This window comes from Balaenoptera musculus, chromosome 3 (assembly GCF_009873245.2).
Source record: "Balaenoptera musculus isolate JJ_BM4_2016_0621 chromosome 3, mBalMus1.pri.v3, whole genome shotgun sequence".
NCBI classification, from domain to species: Eukaryota; Metazoa; Chordata; class Mammalia; order Artiodactyla; family Balaenopteridae; genus Balaenoptera; species Balaenoptera musculus.
The window spans coordinates 62,923,640-62,947,034 of record NC_045787.1 but is presented as its reverse complement, the minus strand read 5'-3'; the positions used below and the strand labels follow the sequence as shown (position 1 = coordinate 62,947,034).

General features: G+C 37.5%; 1 protein-coding gene across 2 annotated transcripts in view; it reads right to left on the bottom strand.

The window, feature by feature from the left end:
• The window catches only part of MSH3 (mutS homolog 3), a 183,549-nt gene that overhangs the window by 4,979 nt on the left and 155,175 nt on the right, over positions 1–23,395 (bottom strand). For both annotated transcript variants that reach the window (XM_036847244.1, XM_036847245.1), the window contains exons 21-22: positions 9,518–9,704; positions 5,232–5,361 (exon numbers count right to left, since the gene is read on the bottom strand). In XM_036847244.1, the coding sequence (XP_036703139.1) occupies positions 5,232–5,361; positions 9,518–9,704 (317 nt within the window). The remainder of the gene's footprint in view (positions 1–5,231; positions 5,362–9,517; positions 9,705–23,395) is intronic.

The window sequence follows — 23,395 nt, the reverse complement described above, 5'->3', positions numbered from 1 at the left end:
TCTGGCATGTAAACCTCAGAATCTGCTTCCTGGGGAACCAGTCTACCACATAGTACATATACATGAAGTTAAAACTTTTAAAGAATTGGGATATAATGAAGTACAATAATACAAAGACAAGGCTGTGAAGGGATTCAGAACAAGCCTCCCCAAAATGTGCCACTCTGGCATGCAGACTGTCTGGAGCTGAAGACAGGGAAGGTCCAACAGGCTCAGGAAGGGCTTTTTAGCTCCTCCTTCAACGGCCTAAAAGAATTTAGATGGAGGTAGGGGGGGCCCTGGCTCAGAGACAGACTGTTACCACAGATAACGTTTATCTGAATGACCTATGTATAGGGCAAGACAAACATATAATTACCAAATATCTGTTTTTCTTATTTCCCTGTGAATTACCCTCCTCCCCTTTGATGCCCCAGTCTCCTATCCCATTCCTTAGCTCAGGATGGCATAGGAGCCTCAACTGCCCAACTTGCCCTCATATCCTTATGAGGCCCCCGTAGATAAATAATTAAATTTGGTTTTCTCCTGTTAATCTGTCTTATGTTAATTTGATTATTAGACCAGCCAAAGAACCAAGAAGGAGTGCTTCCCTGGTGGCGCAGTGGTTGAGAATCTGCCTGCCAATGCAGAGGACACGGGTTCGAGCCCTGGTATGGGAAGATCCCACATGCCGCGGAGCAGCTGGGCCCGTGAGCCACAATTACTGAGCCTGCACGTCTGGAGCCTGTGCTCCGCAACAAGAGAGGCCGCGATAGTGAGAGGCCCGCACACTGCGATGAAGAGTGGCCCCGCTCGCCGCAACTGGAGAAGGCCCTCGCACAGAAACGAAGACCCAACACAGCCAAAAATAAATAAATAAATACTTAAAAAAAAAAAAAGGCCTTCGATATATGTTAATGACATTAAAATTTCCTTTAAAAAATAAAAATAAAAATAAATAAAAATTAAAAAAAAGAACCAAGAAGGGTAGAGAACAAATTCTTCTCCCCAACAGCTGCATACAGTTTAATCGTTGATAAATCTAAAGCAGCTCGGGATTACGCAGCTCTTATTACAAAATTCAATATAATTGCACGGTATTGCAAAAATGTCCAAGATAAACCAGATTCACAATGACTTCTGAGACCCTAGTATACTTATTATAAGTTTATCAGGAGCTTTTCTCATATATTATTTCATTTGATAAACGTGTATGCTTTATTCTTTTATCAGCTAAAAGCTAAAAAGCCAAAAGCCTGAACACAATGGAGAAAAAGGATAATGGAATTTTCTTTAACCTCCTCTAAGAATTCAGCAACAGACAAATAATACCTTTCTAAGGGTGGGTGCTAGAGGTGGGAGGTGAAAAGAATGCTGACACTCCCAGGAATACATATAGACTAAAACTCACATTACAAAGCACTAAGAATACCTTTTGCCTCCAAATAAAACTTAAGGAACACAAAGAACAGGTGACAAAGTGGGTGGGAAAAGACTAGGAAAGAAGCATGTAGAAACCAGTACCTGCTAACCTGGATAGTTTTTTGTTACCCTTCAATGCTCACAAGACCCAAACTCAAGTGAACAGCAGTGGGGTATCAAAAAAGCCAATTCTTTTCATCTCAAAGACAAGTATTGCCTTTATCACTTCAACTGGGTTAGTCCTAACTGATTTCTCCACCTCCAGCCTCTCCTCCATAATCTAGCCTCCACACTGACCTTTCTAAAAAAGAGATTAATTCATCTGTCAGTCCATCTGTCCATTCATTATCCATCCATCCATCCACCCATCCATCCATCCATCCAACCATCCATCTATCCTTTTCTGAAAGCCTACTAAATGCCACAAAACCCCCTCATTTAAACACTGCTTTGCTGACGGCTTTTTCCTTTTTTTTGCTTTATATACATATAACATGTAGTATATATAATATAGCTAGCTAAAAAATGTCTCTTAAATATAGCTATAAAATATAGTTAAATTATATAAAATATGATACTGCTCCCAAAAAACTCATTAACGTACCTCAGTACAAACAACTGCTGAATTTGTCATCATATGCTGGTCTCTACTTTAGTACTAATTATGGTAGTTCTTACAGCATCAAGGTAAATAATGTAACCACTCTTCCATAATCACCTGAAGGAGCTATTTTTATAGTTACGTTCTACTTCAAGACTATCTTTCACCACTCTTCCATGGGAGAGAGAGGGAAGAAGAGGGAGAAGAGAGAGAGAGAGAGGGAGACGTGTGTGCGTGTACAAAGGAAACATGGAGGTGGAGAGAGCCAGGTCGCAGAGCAGATGGTAAAACGACTCACTTCTTTACAGCTTCAAATAAAAGTTCTTAGTGAGGACCCTCCTTGTAAGCTATGACCAAATTCTTAAAACAGGTATTACTGAAAAGCTTATCTGACACAGCTTAGAGTCAGTGAAAGTAATCATTCAAGTTTCTGTTTGTTACAGGGAAACTTAGCAAAACTGTTTTAAAGCAAAACTCCTCTAGGCAGGTATTAAAGAGATGTGTGCTGATCAAATAGTTTCTGAAGTCACTTTTAGGATAGATTCATAAAAATTTAGAGATGGATGAGGTTAGGTGACTTTTCCAACATCTTATGGACTGGAAGAGACTAAAACGCAGGTTTCTTACTGGTGGTCCCTTGCTGTATCTACCACACCAAAGGAAACAGATAAGCATAGTATCTTGGAAGTCACCCAAAAGGCCACTGGGGCATTTTACCGATGACCAATGGCCTCTAATCTAGACAGAAGAAGAATTAGGTCAGAGGTAAAGGCTGAAGCATAGATACAGTCAGGGATAATATTGGAAGTGAGCAGGCAATGGAAGAATGCTTCAAGTTTCTGAGTGAAAATTATTTTCAACCTAAAATTCTAGCCCTAGCTAAATTATAAATCAAGTGTGAAGGTATGGAGACATTTTCATTCATGCAAAATCTTAAAAACTTTACCTTCTTTAGTTGATATTATTAGTAGCCTATCCAAAATCTATTCCACCTCTAAGAAAACCCTGATTTATAAAGGAATTAACTCCCTGACCATTTATCTCAGGGAGCAGTGTCTTCATATCCAGCTCCAAATGTTGATCCCAATTAGTCTAGGCTGATCAAAGTTATCCCTTCCATTCTTACTTCTAGGAATTGGTTTAAGAATGATCATGTGATTCAGTCCTGAAAATAAGACAGGACACTGATGAGATGCTAGTGGGTATCTAAGAAAAGTTCCCTTGCTCCTAAGAAAAGAGTCACAGGAAAAGCTGGTCCCTTTTCTTCCTTCCGACATTGTCAATTCTGGATGCAATGCCCAGAAGAGCTGCAGCCATCTTGCTGCTAGTCTGATGATGAAACCAGCAGGGCAGGAAGACAAAGCCTGGAGAACTGCAAAGAAGAGGAGCTGAAGCCCACCCTTCCTGAGGTTCCTGTAATACGAGATTATACGTATCCTCATCGTCTGAGCTGGTGTGAGTCCAAGTGTTCTGTTACTTGCAATCACATGCACAGAGGAGAGGTTAAGAGACTTCCTAGGATGATATCAACAGCTGGGCAGCAGGCCTAGGAAACAACCAGTTCAGATGAGCAGGAGGACAAAGGGCTCCAGGAAGAATGACACCACTGGGGAAAACTGGAACCAACAGGTTCAATCATGTGGAAAACTGTCTAGAGAGGTGTTTTGCAAAACTATTGGAGGATACAGGAATTTTCAACAATAGACTCAAATAAAACAATGAAAAACTAAAAGCAATTATTACCTTCAAGAAAAACATTGTTAAAGAAAGAAAACATACTTGTCTCCATACTTGGCTCATGAGTAAGCAATACCTACTGGCAGTAATAGTGAAAACAATGAATGTGAATGAAATGGAAAAAACGTGAAACTACTATACCAGGAGGAAGGGGAAGGGAGGGCCGAAGACCCTCATTTAACAGAAGTCAGTAAATATTGTGTCAGGTTGATGAACCAAGAGATAGGAAAATAAGCACAGTAGTTAGAATTATGGAAGAAATGGATGAAAGAGTCAAAAGCAGTTGCCTTGGGACTGGGATGGGGAGGAGCCGTGGAGTAATAAAAGGATGGAAGCAGGGGAACACTGCCTGTTAGCATGAGTCTTTGGATCATTTAGTTTTTAAAAATTATGTTCACGAATAAAAATCTAAATCAATAAAATAAAATGCCAAAACACTTAAGATGTAAGGGTCTGGGTTAGCAGTCAGTTCACATCAAACACTTACCACTGACCCTTCCCTGCTAGTGAACTCTGTTTTGTTTATCCCATTGGATTTTAGCTTATAAGCTCCTCCTGTCACTTTGGATGCAGATGAATAGATACAAAACTGCTTCCATGAGAGAATTTATGATGTGTTTTTCAAGATCGCATGGTGGTGAAAGGCCAGGACTGCCTAACATTACATTTATCTTAGGTCCAGTACTTTGTTTTATTTGGGCCAGTTGCCTGATATCTTTTTCAGGTCCATCCTTACTTATTACTTTTCCAAAATAAAATTTGGACTCTGGAGTATCTTTGATAATGGATTTTCCATTGTAGCACACCAAATGCATAAACCATCACTGGCCCACAGCTTAAAAAAAATTATTATTGAACAGGGGAAAAAAAAAAAAGCTAAAATCTACTATATTACTTACAGCACTTGAATTTTTTCTATTGGCTAATGATGTTCTTTTTCACGAAAAGAACATTTCTAGCAGAGCAGAAGAGAACCTGCAGGCAGAGGACATGGGTTCTAGGCTCAGTTCAGCCCCCACCCAGGTGTCTGACATGGGGAACCCACTTTACCTGAGATTCACTTTCCTTGTCAAATTAAGATAACATGTATGGCCCGTATAGAGTACTGCTCTTAGTAAGTAATTAATGTTAAATGATATTTTGGGAAATGTATTGAGTATTTTTAAAGATAACTAATACACTTGGACTGTTAGGGCATCTTTCCTGAGATGGATCTAAGAATAAAACCTAAATGATCCCCTCACCCAACCTTCTTCTTGTAGAAAAATGAGATAAGGAGGGCCAGAGAAGGATTCAGACATGGCGAGGATAAATGCAAATTCTATCTGACCCTAAGCTTAGAGAAAATGAATTTGGACAAATGTCAATTACAATCAACATTCACAGCTTTTATGATTAATAAGCAATAAGTTCATGCTTCTATGAACTTCAAGTTATAAATTATGAAAACCAACAGAATTCTAGTTGTACTTACTGCAAGAACAATTCATACCTGGGTCCTGTTTGCTTTCATCCTCATTGACCAAGAATCCCATGTGATAATTCCCCACCTGTTGTGAGTAACTTTTTTCTAATTCACAGACTGGTGGATAATGGGTAACAAAGAGGGTTAAGGATTTCACCTAAAGCAGTGAGACATAATGAAAGTTATTTTATTTTTAAATTTTAATTTAAATTTTTCTCCAACTTCATTTTGAAAAATTTCAAACCTTCATAAAAGCTTCAAGACAAGTACAATGAACACTCATGTATTCTTTATCTAGACAACCATTTGTTAATATTTTGCCATATTTCCCCTTTCTTCCTCCCTCCCCCTCTACACACACACACACACACACACACACACACACACTTTTTTCCTGAACCATTTGAGAATTGTAGACACCATGACACTTGGTCCCTAAATACTTAAGATTCTATCTTCTGAGAACAAAAACATTCTCCTACATAACCAGAATAAAATTAATACACTCAAGAAATTTAACAATGATATATCACTATTTACTAATATATAGTCCATGGATTCCCCTTACTGTCCCAATAATGTTCTTCAGAAATTTCTTTATATTAAAAAAAAAAAAAAATCAAGACTCATGTGGTGCACTTATTCGTGCCTCTTTAGTCCCCATTAATCTAGAACAGTTCCCCAGACTTCTCTTTTTTGACTTCTATGTCTTTAAAATTTTTGAAGTATCCAGGAGGGCTGTTTTGCATAATCTCCCTCAATTTGGATTTGCCTCATTCAATTCAGATTAAAACTTATTACCAGCAATATTACATATATACGTAGGTGACATACCCTTTTCAGTATATCACATCAGGAGGCACATGATGTCAATCTGATCTATTATTGGGGATGCTAAAGCTGATTATTTGGTTTAAGTGTGTGCCCAGAAGATTCCTTCACTGCACTGACACCTTTCTCCTTTGTAATTAATAAATAACTTTGAAACTGTGTGAATATCATTTTCTCCAACAATCTTTCATCCAAAGGTTTTACTATCTGTTGATCATCATTGCCTGAATCAGTTATTATTCTGGTAGTTAATAAATGTAGATTAAAAAAAAACCAACAAAGCATTCTCTGTTAGCTGGAATTTTGTAAAGTAGAGCTTTCCCTTCTTCCTCCCTACCCTCACCATTTTAAAATTTATTTTTGTGTTGTTAGTATCAGTACAGACTTGTGGATTACTTAATTAGCAATGTTTTAAAGCACAGTTATACGTGTTCTAGAAATCCCTATCTTAAGGGAAGTTAACACCAAATCTTAGTCTAAAAATTAGCAGAAGAGGGTAATCAAATTGAAGAACTCCAGTTTTGATTCATCTGCCATTCGCCGTATTAAAAGTCAGAACATATGCCTTCTCTCTAAAAACAATTACAAATAAACCTATTAAGGCAGGATTTCTTTGACAAGTTGCTCTTAAAATCTGCCCTGAAATATCTTAGGACCAGTTGTCTCCCTGGTGTCCCTTCCCTGAGCTGACGGGCATTTCTAGCTGGAAGACCTAAGGGTTTGGGTTACACCACTGCCCCCCTCAAGGCCATTTTCACCCTGCAGCAGCAACACGTAGCCTCCCTGACTCCTCCTTTTCCTCTCTTTCCCATCCCAGCAATCGAAACACATGAAAAATAAAGATTTTCATCCATAAAAAACTTAGGGACTCTTGTTCCTGAAGAATCCTCTTCAATGACTTAACTCCAAGGTAAACTTTATCTAAAACTAACACTTTCTTCATCAACGTTTAAAATATCCAAAAACTGCTACAGAAGCAATGAAAACATAAGTGACAAATTCAATTCTGTCCTAATTTGTTCCCGAAGGTTCTTAAATGACTCTTTGAGATTGTGACAAACTGCTTTTGGCAGCCAGCCTCCAACATGGCCCCAGAGATCTTCGCTTCCCAACGCTCACGCTCTTAAGTAGCCTCTTCCACACTGATCAGGGCTGGCCCTGGGAAGTCAACAACATGACGGCAAAATAAAATGCACTGTTCCTTCTACCTTGGCCTCTTGGAACGCCTCCTCTGGGGGAAGCCAGATGCCACTCTGTAAGGATACTCAAGCAGCCCGTGGAGAGGCCCATAGCGAAAGAAATTGAGGGCCCTGGCCAATCGCCAGCACCAACTTGCCAGCCATGTGAGTGAGCCACATTGGAAGAGGATCCTGTAGCCCTGGGTGACAACTTGACTGCAACCTCAGAAGAGGCCCTGGGCCAAAACCACCCAGCCAAGCTGCTCCCAAATTTCTCACCTCCAGATACTCTGAGAGACAATAAATGATTATTGTTGTTTTAAGCCACTAAGTTTCAGGGTATTTTGTTATGCAGTCAATAGTAACTGATACACTGCTATAGAGTTGATACAATTAAAGGAAACTCAGAGATGACAAATTCAGCTCTGTCATAATTTGTTCCTGAAGGCTCAAAAAAAAAGGAATGTCTTAATTAATTAACCTATTTTTTATTAAATGAAAGATTCTTTAAATTCTGTAGTGCTTTACAATTTTTGGAAGTTTCACACACATGATTTCATATAACCCCATAATAACCCTTTTTCCCCTTACCCCTAAAAAGCCCTTCCCTGCTTCCTTCTCCCCACTAGTTTTCTCTCTGTATCTGTGAGTCTGCTTCTTTTTTGTTATATTCACTAGTTTGTTGTATTTTTTGATTCCACCTAAGTGATATCATACAGTATTTGTCTTTCTCTGTCTGAGCTATTTCACTTAGCATAATGCCCATCCATGTTGCTGCAAATGGCAAAATTCCATTCTTTTTTACAGCTGAGTAGTATCCTTTTTTTTTTTTAAACATCTTTATTGGAGTATAATTGCTTTACAATGGTGTGTTAGTTTCTGCTTTATAACAAAGTGAATCAGCTATACATATACATATATCCCCATATCTCCTCCTTCTTGCATGAGTAGTATTCTTAAATGAATGTTTAAAAAGTGTGTTTTGAAGGCAGATATAGAACTATACTGAACCTGTCGTTTCTACAATGATGAAAGAAAAGTTCCTGAGCTATATCTTTTTGCAAATACAGAATTTCTTTAAAAATAAAAAGTATTAATTTTAAAACAGAAAATATGTCATCATTAACTATGTAATCTAACTAAATGTTTAAACAAAAAACTGAGGGCCACAAAACTTTAAAGAAAAGGGGATTTTATTTTTGCAAAGAAATACGAGCAAAAAATGAGCTTTTATTGGCTATTTAAGGAAGAAAGGAAGAAATGAAAATGGAAGGAAGACACAAAGAAAAGTGTAAAAAGTAGAGAACAAAATAGAAAAAGAAAAACCAAAGAAGAGACAAGGTTCAGGGGCAGGTGTTAAGGTGAGAGAAAAAAAGGAGAGATCAAAATAAACAAAAATAGAGACAGTTAATAAAGGGGACAGTTTGATGGAGATGACAGGGGTGCAAAGTTTGACACAAACAAAAGTTCACATTCAGATGCTTAGAAACGAACTCTGGTACTTCCCTGGTGGCGCAGTGGTTAAGAATCCACCTGCCAATGCAGGAGACACGGGTTCGATCCCTGGTCAGGAAGATCCCACGTGCCACAGAGCAACCAAGCCCGTGCACCTCAACTACTGAGTCTGCGCTCCAGAGTCCGCAAGCCACAACTACTGAAGCCCGCGTGCCTAAAGCGTGTGCTCCGCAACAAGAGAAGCCACCACAATGAGAAGCCCACGCACCGCAATAGAGTAGCCCCCACTCGCCACAACTAGAGAAAGCACACGCACAGCAACAAAGACCCAATGCAGCCAAAAAAAAAAAAAAAGAAATGAACTCTAAAAAAAAAAAAGACACATGCACTGAAGGTGTTACTAAGATAGAGACACCGAAAGATCAGATCAAAGGTCTTATAAGGAGATCTTCCAGGATATTGTTGAAAAAAGTATTTCACAGGGCAAAAATGGCACTATCTCTTATTTGGTTCTTTTCTCAAGGATTGGGTCGCAGGTGGATGGCCCCTGCTCTTGATTTAGTCTGCCAAGGAAAGTAAGATACAGTTTTAGGTGGAAATATTGCCAAGGAGGCCTTTCTCCTACTGACCAGGTTTATTCTGCCTCAGCAAAAGAAAGCAAGACACATCAAAGAACTACAAACGTTACTTAGGGCCAATCTACCTGACTTCCACGTATAGCATTTGAATGATCAATTGCAGGAATAGGATCAACTGCAGGATAATATTGAATATTTCGAAACTGAGGCCAGGAAAACAATTTGTATAGTATGCACCATTCCTGTACAAAAAGGTATGCAAGATACTTACATCTCTAATAAAATGCTCAAGTGTAGCGTAAGCAATGGCGATGCCATCATGGGTGCTTGTCCCTCTTCCCAGTTCATCCAAGATAACCAAAGACTGTGATGTTGCTTTTCTTATTATTTCTGCTGTGTCAGCCAGTTCTTCCATAAATGTACTCTGTCCTTTATATATGTTATCTGCAGCCCCCATCCTAAAAACAAGATGACAAAATCCTGATTTTCCTCTGAACTTCATTATTAGGAAGCCAGACATTATTTTCTGAACAATAACTATAAAAGATCCCTACAGGGGTCTATGTACTTTGAGCCATTAACAGTTGAAATTGCATTAAACAAAAGAAAATATGTTGGATATAAAGAGTGTCTAACATCAAATGGCACCTTATAGAAACATTCTGGGTAGAACCTGAGGTACTGGACAGAGCTCTTGAAAAGCAGGGAAACCTCTGACTCGGCCTCTTTCTGACCAATCATTTCCAATCAAGGTTTTGGTACTCACAGGGGAAAACAACGCTTCTCTGTAACACTGTGTGTAAAATCCATGAGTACTAGGATGCTGTACAATCAAAGGCTTTTTCCAGTGTTTCCTGAAGAAGATTCCACACCGATATTACAAATTAAAGTACCATGTTGAAATAAGATAAAACTTTTTTTTTTTTTTTACTAGAACTAGAATTATAGAGGTTTAAATAACCTCAGACACCTAATACAGGTTCCTAAAGTGGACTTCATGGAACAGAGTTCTTAGAGATGTCAAGAAACAGGTTCAAAAGATGTAAGGGTTCTTTCCTGTAAGACTTCTTAGAGCCTTTAATATTCTACTACATATTATGCATTTCTTACACCTGATCTAGTACACATCATTTCTAACTCATTTAACCATGGACCCTTGAAACTTCTCCTGGAGCCCCTTCTGACAATAATGGTTTACAGAACACATTTGGGAGAATGTAAAAAGAAATCTGGGGGGGAAAATTAGGTATTTGCACTCCAGGTCACGCAGTTAGCCGCAAAACCTAGAATTCAGACTCTGACCCACTAGCCAGCTTTGTGGACGCTGGTGACTATTTTCTCAGCAAAATACCTTCATCAATTTAGTTTTTCTACAGCAGTTCACATGTGACCTACAGCAGCATAAAATGTCTCTTATTTCTGGAAAAACTCATGGTAAAACCGAGCCTTAACTATCCTGTGACTGGAGCCACGTACTGGGCAGGCGCGATGGAGTATAATGCCCATCCCCTCACTTCCAAAGACTGGTGGCACCTTAGGAGAAATGCTCCAGTAATAAGTGGCATTTAGAAACTGTAATTAACTACATCTATGATGGAGGTGATAGTGCTGTCGATCTGTCTACTTTAAAATCTATAACTACAAAACATAATTTCTGAAATGTTGCTAACTCAGGAGCATTCTGGTTACTTTTTCAAAGTTCAAACCCTGTTATTTACCTCAATTTTCAATGTTTACTTTACTAATATGTTCCCTACCACGAAGCAAGAAGATTAAACTTTCCTATCCCTGCAACCACTCTGAATTCTTCAGAGCCATAATGTTTGATTCTCACTTAACAATGTTTGATTTTATTCCTGACAGGTTGTGAACTGACAAAAAGAACATATCTTTCGTTGATAATAAAATAGCTCTGATAAGGCAACTATCGGGGGGGGGGGTCTTTGATTCAAGAGTTAGAAAAACAAGCAAGCACTGGCTAAGATTTTAATGCAACAGTTTACGTATACTTAAGTGCTTTCTAGAAACACTACGGTAACAGAGTGGTCTCACTGGGAACTGCAGGAATTGTAGAATGCTTTGGGGAAAGATAATCTAAGGTGAGATTTCAAATCAGGAGGGAAGGCTGAATGATCAATCAATAAAAAAAGATGGTAGCTAATTGGTTCTTTCAGAAAAAAAAACCCAAAAAAACCGACAACAAACAAAGATGTGTCCCTACTCACACCATATTCCAAAATCAATGTGTATGAATTTAAAAGTTGAATGTAAAAATAGAAACCATACACATACCAAGCAGTCTAGATGAAATTTAATCTCTAGACAGGTGGGTGGGTGGCTTTATATACATGGCATCAAAACATGTGTGTAGCAAAACGCCATGGTACCAATGTGTCTTATGGTGTTACAGGGTTTCTGTCCTTAAGGAGGTCAGGCCAGATTTCAGGGGATCTTGGGTGTATTTTTATTAAACAATGGTCCCAACTCTACTATTAGACCAGTAGTTTTCAAATATCTTTTATCTGTTAAATCCTTTGTTCACATGAAATTTTACAAAGAAACTCACTCTGCCAATGAGATCAAAGGAACGCTGGTTTGGTCAAGAACCCAGCACTATGAGGCCTCGCTTCCCCTTCTAGAGGGGGCTCTGTGGGACTCCTAACACCCTGTAGAACAGTCTGAAAGCCACTCCATTATAGGAGCCAAAACGTTTTTTCACAATTCTATTTTTCCATAGCACCTGATGATAAAGTAGCAATGCTGCCCAGCAGACGCTAAAGAAGTGGTGGCGCCTTAACCAGTCACTGGGGCCACTGGGGAACTATGTGTTTGTAACTGTGGGAACTGTTTATTGATAAAAATATTTTCTGTTAACTTCTCAAGAAATTTCCTTTAAGGAATTCCTCTTCTTAAATTTATTTTTCCAATAAATTTCAGCAATATAAAGATTTTATATGATTCTGATGGACACAGAATTTTATCAATAAATCCATTTTCCTTTTGGTCTTGGTTACTAGGAGACAACTGGATAGCACCTTATAATGACAAATAGCAACACTGACTTTATCTTAGGTTTCTATCCTTACTTGTCCTTGATCTTTGAATACCATTTTACTTTCTTATTGTCCTGCTCTATTGTGTATATCCCAGTAAACTGTCTAAAATACGTTTTGGAAATAAGGCAGGGTATAACACCATTAACAAAAGGTCTGTAATTTTCTATTAATCCAACAAGCATTTACAACACATCCTACTGGACAATGATTCTGAAATTTTTCAAATGTTAAAATATGTTAGAGATTTAAGGAATTCAGAACATATGTCATTATTATCATTCTGCCTGTATTTGTATTCAAATGCAGGGAAAAATGGTAAATGCATTCTTTAGGTTTCACCTCAGAGTAAGTTTGCTCTGACAGGTTACAGATATGTGATTAAGAAAAAAAAAATCACTCTGATATTTTTAGGAGTGGAGGCTGACTAATCTTTCTAATCCCCTACTCCCTCCTCGTCTAACCCTTATATAGGTCAACAAAGCTTAATAAAGCATTAATGGAGAAAAGAAATTACTACTTTTTTGAATCAGTTTCTAAAATAAAGAACACTTTCATGAAAATTTGAACAAGGGTTTGTTTTTAAGAGGTCTTGATATTTTGAGATAACATTCTAGATGTTTCTAACTTATAGCAAATAGGGTGGGGCTCTGTCCCTTCAAACCACAATCTCTGGGCCTTATGAAAGGAAAATGCTAGCATGAGGGAGAAATTCTGAAATTAACAGGTGGAAAAAAGGATTCTTTATATTGAATGATAAGTAATTGGAGCTTAAACATGAAAATTGTTAACTAGAGGAAATGATTATTGTACTGCATCAGGATTTTTTTGGACATACTTCAAGTGCTTTTAAAATAATATATAAGTACATATATTTTACATGTATATAACTAAAATTTACCATTTTTTAAAAAAATTTTATTTATTTATTTATTTTTGGCTGTGTTGGATCTTTGTTGCTGTGCTTTCTCTAATTGTGGCGAGCTGGGGTTACTCTTCGTTGCGGTGCGTGGGCTTCTCATTGCGGTGGCTTCTCTTGTTGTGGAGCACAGGCTCTAGGCACGTGGGCTTCAGTAGTTGTGGCACGCAGGCTCAGTAGTTGTGGCTCTCGGGCTCTAGAGCGCAGGCTCAGTAGTTGTGACACACGTAACATTTACCATTTTAACACTTTTTAGGTGTATAATTCAGTGGTATTAAGCACATTCACAATGTTGTGCAGTCATCACTACTATCCATTAGCAGAACTTTTTCATCATCTCAAAATAACCCATCAAAAAATAACTCCCTGTTCTTCTCTCCCCTCAGCCTCTGCCTCTATGAATCTGCCTCTTCTAGTTCCTCAGATAAGTGAAATCATACTCTATTTGTCCTCTAAGTGTCCTCTAGGAGGGCTTTTATATTAGCTAATTTTGCCTTCTTTTTGGAATTGAAGATGTTCTACTCACTTCACTTCGCTAAAAACTTTGCAGAATTCTGTACAGTATGGGTGTTTTAGCTTGGGTTTTTTTTGCATATTATGTAAATTTTACAGAAGGAAATAATCTCCTGAATAGCAAAGTACTCTAACTTAAGAAGGATGGTGTAAGGAAGAAAAAAAAAGTTAAAGTCTAAGAAGAGAAAAACGGCTTCAAAAGAACACCAAATATTGAAAGATGTGTAGATACAGCATGGTATTTAAAAGGTATAAAAAAATGTGAAGTAGTAGATCTGTATCACATTTACACATAAACACTAACCCAGCAATGGAATGAAATCACAAATAATTTACCACTATGCGTGTGCATTTTTTAAAAGCCTGGAAGGCCATACACCTAAGGGACGATTTCCAGGTAGTGGAATTACAGGTGATTTAAATTTTTTTCCTTTTTGAGCTTTTCTATAGTTTTAAATTTTGCACAATGAACAAGCTTTACAGTATCATTAGAAAAACAAATGTTATTTTAAAAATCACAGTACATTTAAAACACTTTATACTCTATTGATACATTTCAAACACTTTATTGTATCATTGTGTTAAGACAAGGCAAAATGATTGCAATTACCAAGATAAACAACCAGCTTTCTTCTACCAATATCAAAAACACCTCATTAGCAGCAATGAAATTATTATAATAGATAATGAAAAAGGTTTCTTTATCTAGGGTAATTGTTTCTACTATCAGCTGCAATCAGATCACACTATGGTATTTAAAGTCAATTTATAACAGCTATTACAGTGAACTGCAAATATAACCAAGCAAAAAAACACTACAGCAATCTTTCAGTGTCAATGGAAACATAGCTGAAAATCAAAGCAGCAATCCAGGAAAATGCCAAACTTGTATTGGCTCACATGAAACCATGTTCACTAGAACCACCTACAAAGCACATGCAGGCCACATAAGGACACAGGTGTTTTCCTATCAAAGGACACCCACAGTGTGCTGACTGGGCAAATCATTCCCCAACACATCTACTTGTCTATTCAGTGGGATAGTCCCAAGAAATTCAAAGGAAAATATTTAACTATTTCTTAACTATTATCTATGAAACAACACAAATAACTAAGGCCATCAAAGCAAGGATAAATCAGTCATGAGGGAAAAGACTAACCAGATTAATTACTAAGATCAATACAGGGGAACGCGACACAACCAGAGAAGGCATTCTTATAACTGAACTCACACTATGAGCTCGAGCAAATCACAATTTCTGTTTCTGTTTTTCCTTCTGTAAAATGTCAAGTGTTGAAACTAAATAATAGCTCCTAAACCTGGATATGTTTCTGAGTCACTTGCAAAGGTTCTTTTTTTTAAATATTTTTTTCAATTGAAGTATAGTTGATTTACAATGTCATATTAGTTTCAGATGTACAGCACAGTGATTCAGTTATATATATATATAAATATGTATGTATGTGTGTGTATATATATTCTTTTTCAGATTATTTTCACTTATAGGTTATTACAAAATATTGCGTAGAGTTCCCTGTACTATACGGTAGGTACCTGTTGGTTATCTATTTTATATACAGTAGTGTGTATATATTAATCCCAACCTCCTAATTTATCCCCCCCTTTTCCCCTTTGGTAGCCGTAAGTTTGCTTTCTACGTCTGTGGGGCTATTTCTGCTTTGTAAGTAAGTTCAATTGAACCTTTTTTTTTTTTTTTAAGATTCCACATATAAGGGATATCATATGATATTTTTCTTTCTCTGTCTAACTTACTTCACTTAGCATGGTAATCTCTAGGTCCATCCCATGTTGCTGCAAATGGCATTATTTCATTCTTTTCTATGGCTGAGTAATATTCCATTGTGTGTGTATACACATACACACACACCCCACATCCTCTTTATTCAGTCATCTGTCAAAGGACATTTAGGTTGCTTCCATGTCTTGGCTACTGTAAACAGTGCTGCAATGAACATTGGGGTGCACGTATCTTTTTGAATTATAGTTTTCTCCAGATATATGCCCAGGAGTGGGACTGCTGGATCATATGGCAACCCTATTTTTAGTTTTTTAAAGAACATCCAAACTGTTCTCCATAGTAGCTGTACCAATTTACATTCCCACCAACAGTGTAGGAGGGTTCCTTTTTCTCCACACCCTTTCTAGCATTTATTATTTGTAGACTTTTTCATGATGGCCCTCCTGACTGGAGTGAGATGATACCTCATTGTAGTTTTGATATCCATTTCTCTAATAATTAGCAATGTTGAGCATTTTTTCATGTGCCTGTTGGCCATATGGATGTCTTCCTTAGAGAAATGTCTACAGATTCAATGCAATCCCTATCAAATTACCAAGGGCATTTTTCACAAAACTAGAACAAAATTTTAAAAACTTGTATGGAAACACAAAAGACCCTGAATAGCCAAAACAATCTTGAGAAAGAAAAATGGAGCTGAAAGAATCAGGCTCCCTGACCTCAGACTATACTGCAAAGCTATAGTAATCAAAATAGTATGGTACTGACACAAAAACAGACACACAAATCAGTGGAACAGGATAGAAAGCCCAGAAGTAAACCCATGTACCTATGGTCAATTAATCTACAACAAAGGAGGTAAGAATATACAATGGAGAAAAGACAGTCTCTTCAATAAGTGGTGCTCCAAAAACTGGACAGTTGCATTTAAAAGAATGAAATTAGAACATTCTCTAACACCATACACAAAAACAAACTCAAAATGGATTAAAGACCTAAATGTAGGACCAGATACTATAAAACTCCTAGAGGAAAATATAGGCAAAAAGCTCTTTGATGTATATTACAGCAATATTTTTTTGTATCTGTCTCCTAGAGTAATGAAAATAAAAACAAAAATAAACAAATGAGACCTAATTAAACTTAAAAGATTTTGCACACCAAAGGAAACTGTAAACAAAATGAAAAGACAACCTACAGAATGGGAGAAAATATTTGCAAATGATGCAACTGACAAGGGATTAATTTCCAAAATATAAAAACAGCAAACAGCCCAATCAAAAATGGGAAGACCTAAGCAGGAGTTCTTAATTACAAAGTCCAGGAGTCTCCTTCATCATATCGATAACAACTGTATCTCCAGGGAATCTACATTCCAGGGACTTGCCCGGAATCTGCACTTAAAACTAAACGAAACCAAACCCTCAGGTGACTTTGAAGCATTAAATTCATACGACCACTTCCCATCAAAAAGATGAAGTGAGATATCTCCTGTTTGGCAGACACAGCAACAGGAGCTAAATAAACCAGAGAGGGACTCATAAGGCAACATTTCTCTTGCCAATAAAATTCTCAACAGCCCACTCATTTCGTAAAATATAAGGTGGTTTTTAGTGCTGGTATTTACTACCAACTAGAAGACATGTACTCAGTCAAGATATTTTCCTTCTGTCCAAGAAGTATACATATATTTTAATAGAGTACAAATACTCCACAGTAGGTACTCAATCAACATGTGCTGAATTAAACTAAATTCGGCAAACAAACCAGTTATCATCCACACAGCCAAAAGCAAACATTTAAGATAATTTAATTAAAGCATTTGAAGACCTATTACCTTCCAATTCTCTCTCAAAGTAAACACAATGGTGCGATTCTGGGTACAAAGCATTCCTGAAGCTGGGGACCATAAGAAAGAGTTTACGTGGGGAGAGTGGCATGAAAATTATTAACCAGAGGCCACTTAATGTAAATACCCTTTTCTACCAACATTTAATTGACATAAATAGAAATAAATTATGCTGAGAGAAGCCAATTGTTTTGTTGTTTTTTTTCAACCAGACTTAATAATTCATCACTTTTCTAATACTTAATTACTGAGTCCAAGAAGTTGAATGAGGTTTAAGTTTGCACTTATCAGGATAATAAGAAACAGATCTTAATTCAGTGATGCACTCAAAGATGTTAATAATCCTTGGAAATATGTGTCTAGAAATATAATATTTCACCAATGAGTACATGTATCACCAATTAGAGCCAAATGTATATGTTTGCCAAAATTCTACTTTTAAAAAATCCTTCTTATTCAGAGAAAGGTTCATGAGGTTCCAACATCCAGAAAAAGACTCCCAAAGCCTCCTATTTATAGCTTTTCACGCATTTATTTATTCTTCTTATGGCACAGCACACACCGCATAGTAGGCACTCAATGAATATTTACGGAAAACATGAATTTAAACCTAGTGTTGTAAATGTCCAATTAATAATGCAAAAATAACCAATTTAAAGATAAAGTTTGGGAATTCCCTGGCAGTCCAGTGGTTAGGACTCCATGCTTCCACTGCACGGGGCACGGGTTCGATCCCTGGTCGGGGAACTAAGGTCCCGCATGCCCCGTGGCGTGACCAAAAAAAAAAGACAAAGTTTGGAGCCAAATTTTATGCACACATCTGCTAGATTTTAATATTTTTTCCATTGAGCACAAAAAAGGATTTGAAGTGATTTAGAATAACAAAATATTTATAACAGAAGAGTTACAATGAATATGAAAGTAAGATTACAAGCCATATAGTAGATGCTCAAATTTGAGACAGCAAATTTAGCATGAGCTTTTAAAATGCTAATTTTAGGGTCTCACGCTGAAGATTCCAATATAATAGGTCTGTGACAGGCCTTAGAAAGCAGCATTTTGAACAAGCATCTCTGATTCTGATGCAGCTGTTCTAAGAATCATGATAGAGAAATACTCATAGAGAAATACTCCCATATAAGAGATGGGGAAAACTAAACCAAATTTGTTTCTACACTTGCGCCTTAAATTTAGCTCTTAACCTCTTGGCAGTCAAGACAAAAAGGAATTAAAGGGGAAGCAGCCATTGGCTGAAAACATGAGGCCTGGCAGTTTGTCAGGGAAGGCCAGTAAATTGCTTCAAATCTCTTTATAAACAGGCACAGCACGCACATGGAGAGAAAAAAATTCCTTAGCATTAATAAAATGTGATTTATCAGATGGTACTTCATGTAAAAGATATTAATAGAAATGAAAATGCCCTTATGACCAATTTTTGAGACTATATAGAAACATCATCAAATGGGTATTTCTTGTTCTAATTAATTTAAATCGTAGGGACAAACTTTTACACACTGCTGGTGGGATTCTAAACTAGTCCATGTTCCTTGAAGAACAAGAAAGATGCACATTCCTTACACTCTACGATCCCACTCCTAGATAAAGCCCAGAATCAGAAAACTCACACGTGTACTAGATGTGTGTAAGACAGGTATCAGCACTGTTGATATTGCAACAAATTTGAATCATATTAGATATTAATCAAGAAAAATGGATAAACTATGGTACATGCATACAATGGACTATCATAATTAGAGAAAAATGAGTGAACTAGAATTATATGCATCCATATGGATGAAGTTCATAAATATAACATTGAGGTGGAAAAAGCCACTTGCAGAAGAATGACGTTTAAAAGCATACCAAACATAAAGTTTAAAAGCATACCAAATAATTCCATACATTATTTCAAAACATACCTATGTAGTAAAAATAGAGAAACTCATGAGATAAAAACCAGAGTCAAAAAGGGTTACTCTGGATGGGGTGGAGGGGAACAGGACCAGGGAGGGTTATGGGTTCAGTTGGATTGGCAATGCTTTATTTCTTTAGTAGGTTGGAAGCTACATGGGGGACTGTAATATGTCTGAATAATTTCATGATAAACAAATGAAAAACATGAGGTTATAATATTAAACCATATCCTAGTAAAAATTTAAAATCCTAGGGATATAACTGAATGTGGTCCACATAGACTCCTTTCCAATGGTAACAGGAAGAGAAGGCGAGGACAGGGGGAATGGACAGGGAACAGGGTCCTTCTACTAGAGCAGTGCATCCCAGATGGAGGTCTCAGAGGTTTAAGAGTTCAGGGAACCTCTGCATAGCAGACACACCACAGCCAATAAAAGTGTGAGACTAATCTGTAAGAACTGACAGGGAAATTCAGTTTCCCCCAGGTTAGGAAATAAAAGCAAGCTACATAATAATAATGCTTAGTATAAGACCATTTAAGAGAGAAGACTTATGTATACCTCTAAACTTGTGGAAAGTTACATGAAAAACCATAAATAGATGCTGACCTGTAGAGAAGTAAACATTTCACTTAATACCCTACTACACTGTAAATAAGTTTTCATAATAAGCTTCTCTTACTTTTAGAATTAAATAACTGAGCTCTCCAGCAAGGGCTTGGGGAAATGCTTCTTAGCCTTGCCCACATTTCAAAACCACCTGGACATATGTAAAATTCAAATTCCCAGACCCTGCCCCAGGCCAACTTAGAACCCCTAAGGGCAGGGTCCAGGTTTCAACATACTTTAAAAGCTCCATTAAAAAAAATCTAATGTACATTAAGGGTTAAAAGAATCAAAGATGTTAAATGTGCAAAGGGCAATGTTTCTGTTATGAAAATTAAAGACACCAGTCTTGCATACTGATCTGACAGAAAGCCGTCAATTCCTAAAGGAGGAAGAACTAGGGCTACTTAAGAGGCTGGGTTAAAACTTCAGAAAAATAAGGTCTGATATGCTGTTGGGAAGGTTTAAAGCTTAGAACCCCAAATTCCATGCTACTGAGTTGGGAAGAGAAGTCTGTCCTGGAAAAAAGTATTCCCAGACAATGACCATATATGCATTTCATTAGACACCTATGAAACATCTCATTTTGACTGATATAACCCTTAACATTTTTTGGGCAGGGGAGTACTTTTGTTACCTGTTTATTTCAGAATTTTGAAAATATTCATAAGCCAAACTAAAGAAAAGTCACCATAATCCTATATCTTTCACGATATTTTGGAATGCAGCCTTCTTTCTAGATGGTTTTCTCTGCATATATTTACATATATAATTGGTCATACAAAAGTGGAATCACACTGAATGCCAAGCTTCATAACCAGCTCTTTTTCATGTATTGTAATAAGAATATTCTTTCATGTAATACTACTTCTGGATTGGCCCATCAGGACCAGGTAACTATAAAATGTATCCCCAAGTAGATGAATAAACTAATGTGTTTACAGGAGTTAACTCAGAATGAATACTACTATACTGAAACAATGAATTTGGTGTTGGCAAGGTTTAGAGTGCGGAATATTTGGTTAACTTCTTTCAAGGATGACAGCTAAGACCAGCAATTCGTAGTGATTTCACACTCTTTAAAAATTATTCTCAAAACCTGGTATTATCAAACTTTTTGTTTCATAGATGTGAGACCTGAGGCTAATCTTAGAAAAGGAGTACTATACTAACATATATATGAAGACAGACTTTTAAATCCAAAATACAAATGACACAGACTCTAGAAGAAGGAACAAAACTCAAATTTAGTGAGTACCTATTACATACCAGGCACTTCATGTACTTAATTCCCACAATAATCTGTGATTAAGCAGTATTATCTCTATTTTATAGGTGAAAAAACTGAGACACTGAGAAGTCAAGTAATTTGCCAAAGGTCAGATAGTTGTTAAGTGGCAAAAGTGGGATTTGTACCCAACTATAACATTTTTTCTTTTTTTTTTAATTCCATGACACCATACTTCTTTCAAGGCTCTAGGTGAATGAAGTAACTAGCACACAGTCAGGAAATTGGTGAACTTGTATTGAGACCTGAGCTTTCTGGCTCTAAAACTTCCATCCTTTCCCACACATAACCTATCTACTCGCATTTTAGGGGCACTTATTATTAGCAAGAGATAAGAGAATCCTACTGACCCATCCAGAACTGGGCAAAGTCTGGGATTTTACCCTATTTATATCAAGTTAAGCCAATATGGTTTCACAGATGCTAGCAAAAGATATGAAAACCCTAAATCAGAAACAAAGGACTTTTACCCACATTGGTTTGCATCAGCTGTCAAGTCCCCTAAGGGCAAGGCAAAGGGCCCACCATGGATGCTGTGCATGCAGTGGGTTGTATTACAAGGCAGAAAACTGAACTTGAGGATTCACTACTTGTACAACAAAAAGAAGCAAGCTTCCTCTTTGTGGGGAAATGTTATTACCTCTTCCCTCAAGATTGCCTGCTGCAAGCCCAACCCTGACAAATGCCCAGGTAGGGAGCAATCAGGGGCTTTCTTGGTGTACCCAGTAGGGACATGCAGGGAAACTCAGGGCCCATGGCCGACTGCTTTTATAAACATGACCTTAAGGTCCATGAAACAACAGCTACTTAAATGGTAAAGCGTAAGAGAATGTCCCATATTTCAGTGTTTATATCTTTATAATCTATATATTCCTTTAACTGACTGAAATGATTCTTTGCTAATTAATATTTTAAAGTTGTGATCAATCTTGCAGTATAGGGACTTCCCTGGTGGTCCAGTGGGTAAGACTGCGCTCCCAATGCAGGGGGCCCGGGTTCGATCCCTGGTCGGGGAACTAGATCCCACATGCATGCCACAACTAAGAAGTCCACATGCCGCAACTAAGAAGTCCACATGCCTCAACTAAAAAGATCCTGCATGCTGCAACAAAGATCCCGTGTGCCGCAACAAAGACCCAGTGCAGCCCTCCACCCCCAAAAAATCCTGAAGTATAAAAGATCAATATCTCTCTGTGTTTCAGATAGATCTAGATATACAAATATATTAAGGTTTGATTTGTTTGCCCAGACTTCATAGCTTGTGTTACAAACTTTGGCCAAATGTCTGGTTGTCTCTCTTTTCATGACATTAGCAGCCATTTCTAATTATCGCCTAGATCTATAACTACATTAGAGATTGCAAAAAAAGAGAGGGGGTGATATTCTAATACCTTCTCTGTTAGCTGGAACACTTCCATAAAGAGAAAATTCTTCTCATCATATTTTTGGAAAGGCATGGTAGCTGCATGATTCTTCCCCTTTACTTTTCAATTTTCATTCTCCAAAGTGACTATGATTTTTTGTTTTAAGTATCATGAATTCATTCTAATATCCTCTAAGGTGACTGATGCATTTTTTTAGAATCATAAATTCATGGACATAACATATTCCACTGGATATCCCTCTTAAACATGTTCAAGTCTACCACTCAAAAATAAAACAAGTCCCTTATTGGATCTCTCACCCCCTCTTCCCAGCCAATCTGCTCCAGGGTCACCTACTAACTCTATTTCCTAACCTCTCACTTACTCTCTAACCCTCTTTAACTGGAGTGAGGCCCCACCACTCCACCATAACAGCTCTTGCAAAGGTCACTAGTCATATCCATTTTGCTAAAATCAAGGTGGACTTTTCAGGCTTCATCTCATTCAGCCTTTCAGCGCTGTGGACCACTTCCTTCCTCCTTGAAGCACTTTTCCCCATGCTCCCATGACACTGGGATGTCCTGGTTTTCCCCTACCTCTCTGGGTACTCCTTCTCTGTTGGTTTCTCAAGCTTATCTTCTTACTCAGCCATGACATGTTGGCAGTTCTAAGGCTCAGGCTTGGAACATTATCTTCTTCACTATACTTACTCTCTGCCAACATGATCTCATCCACACCCAGGATCTCACTTCCCACTTATACAAAGATGTCTCACAACAAATCTACATTGTTACCTTTCATCTCTCCCTCTGAACTCAAACTTTATATCCAACTGACTACATGACAGCTTCCCTATGGTCTCAGAGTATTGCTACCTACTACAT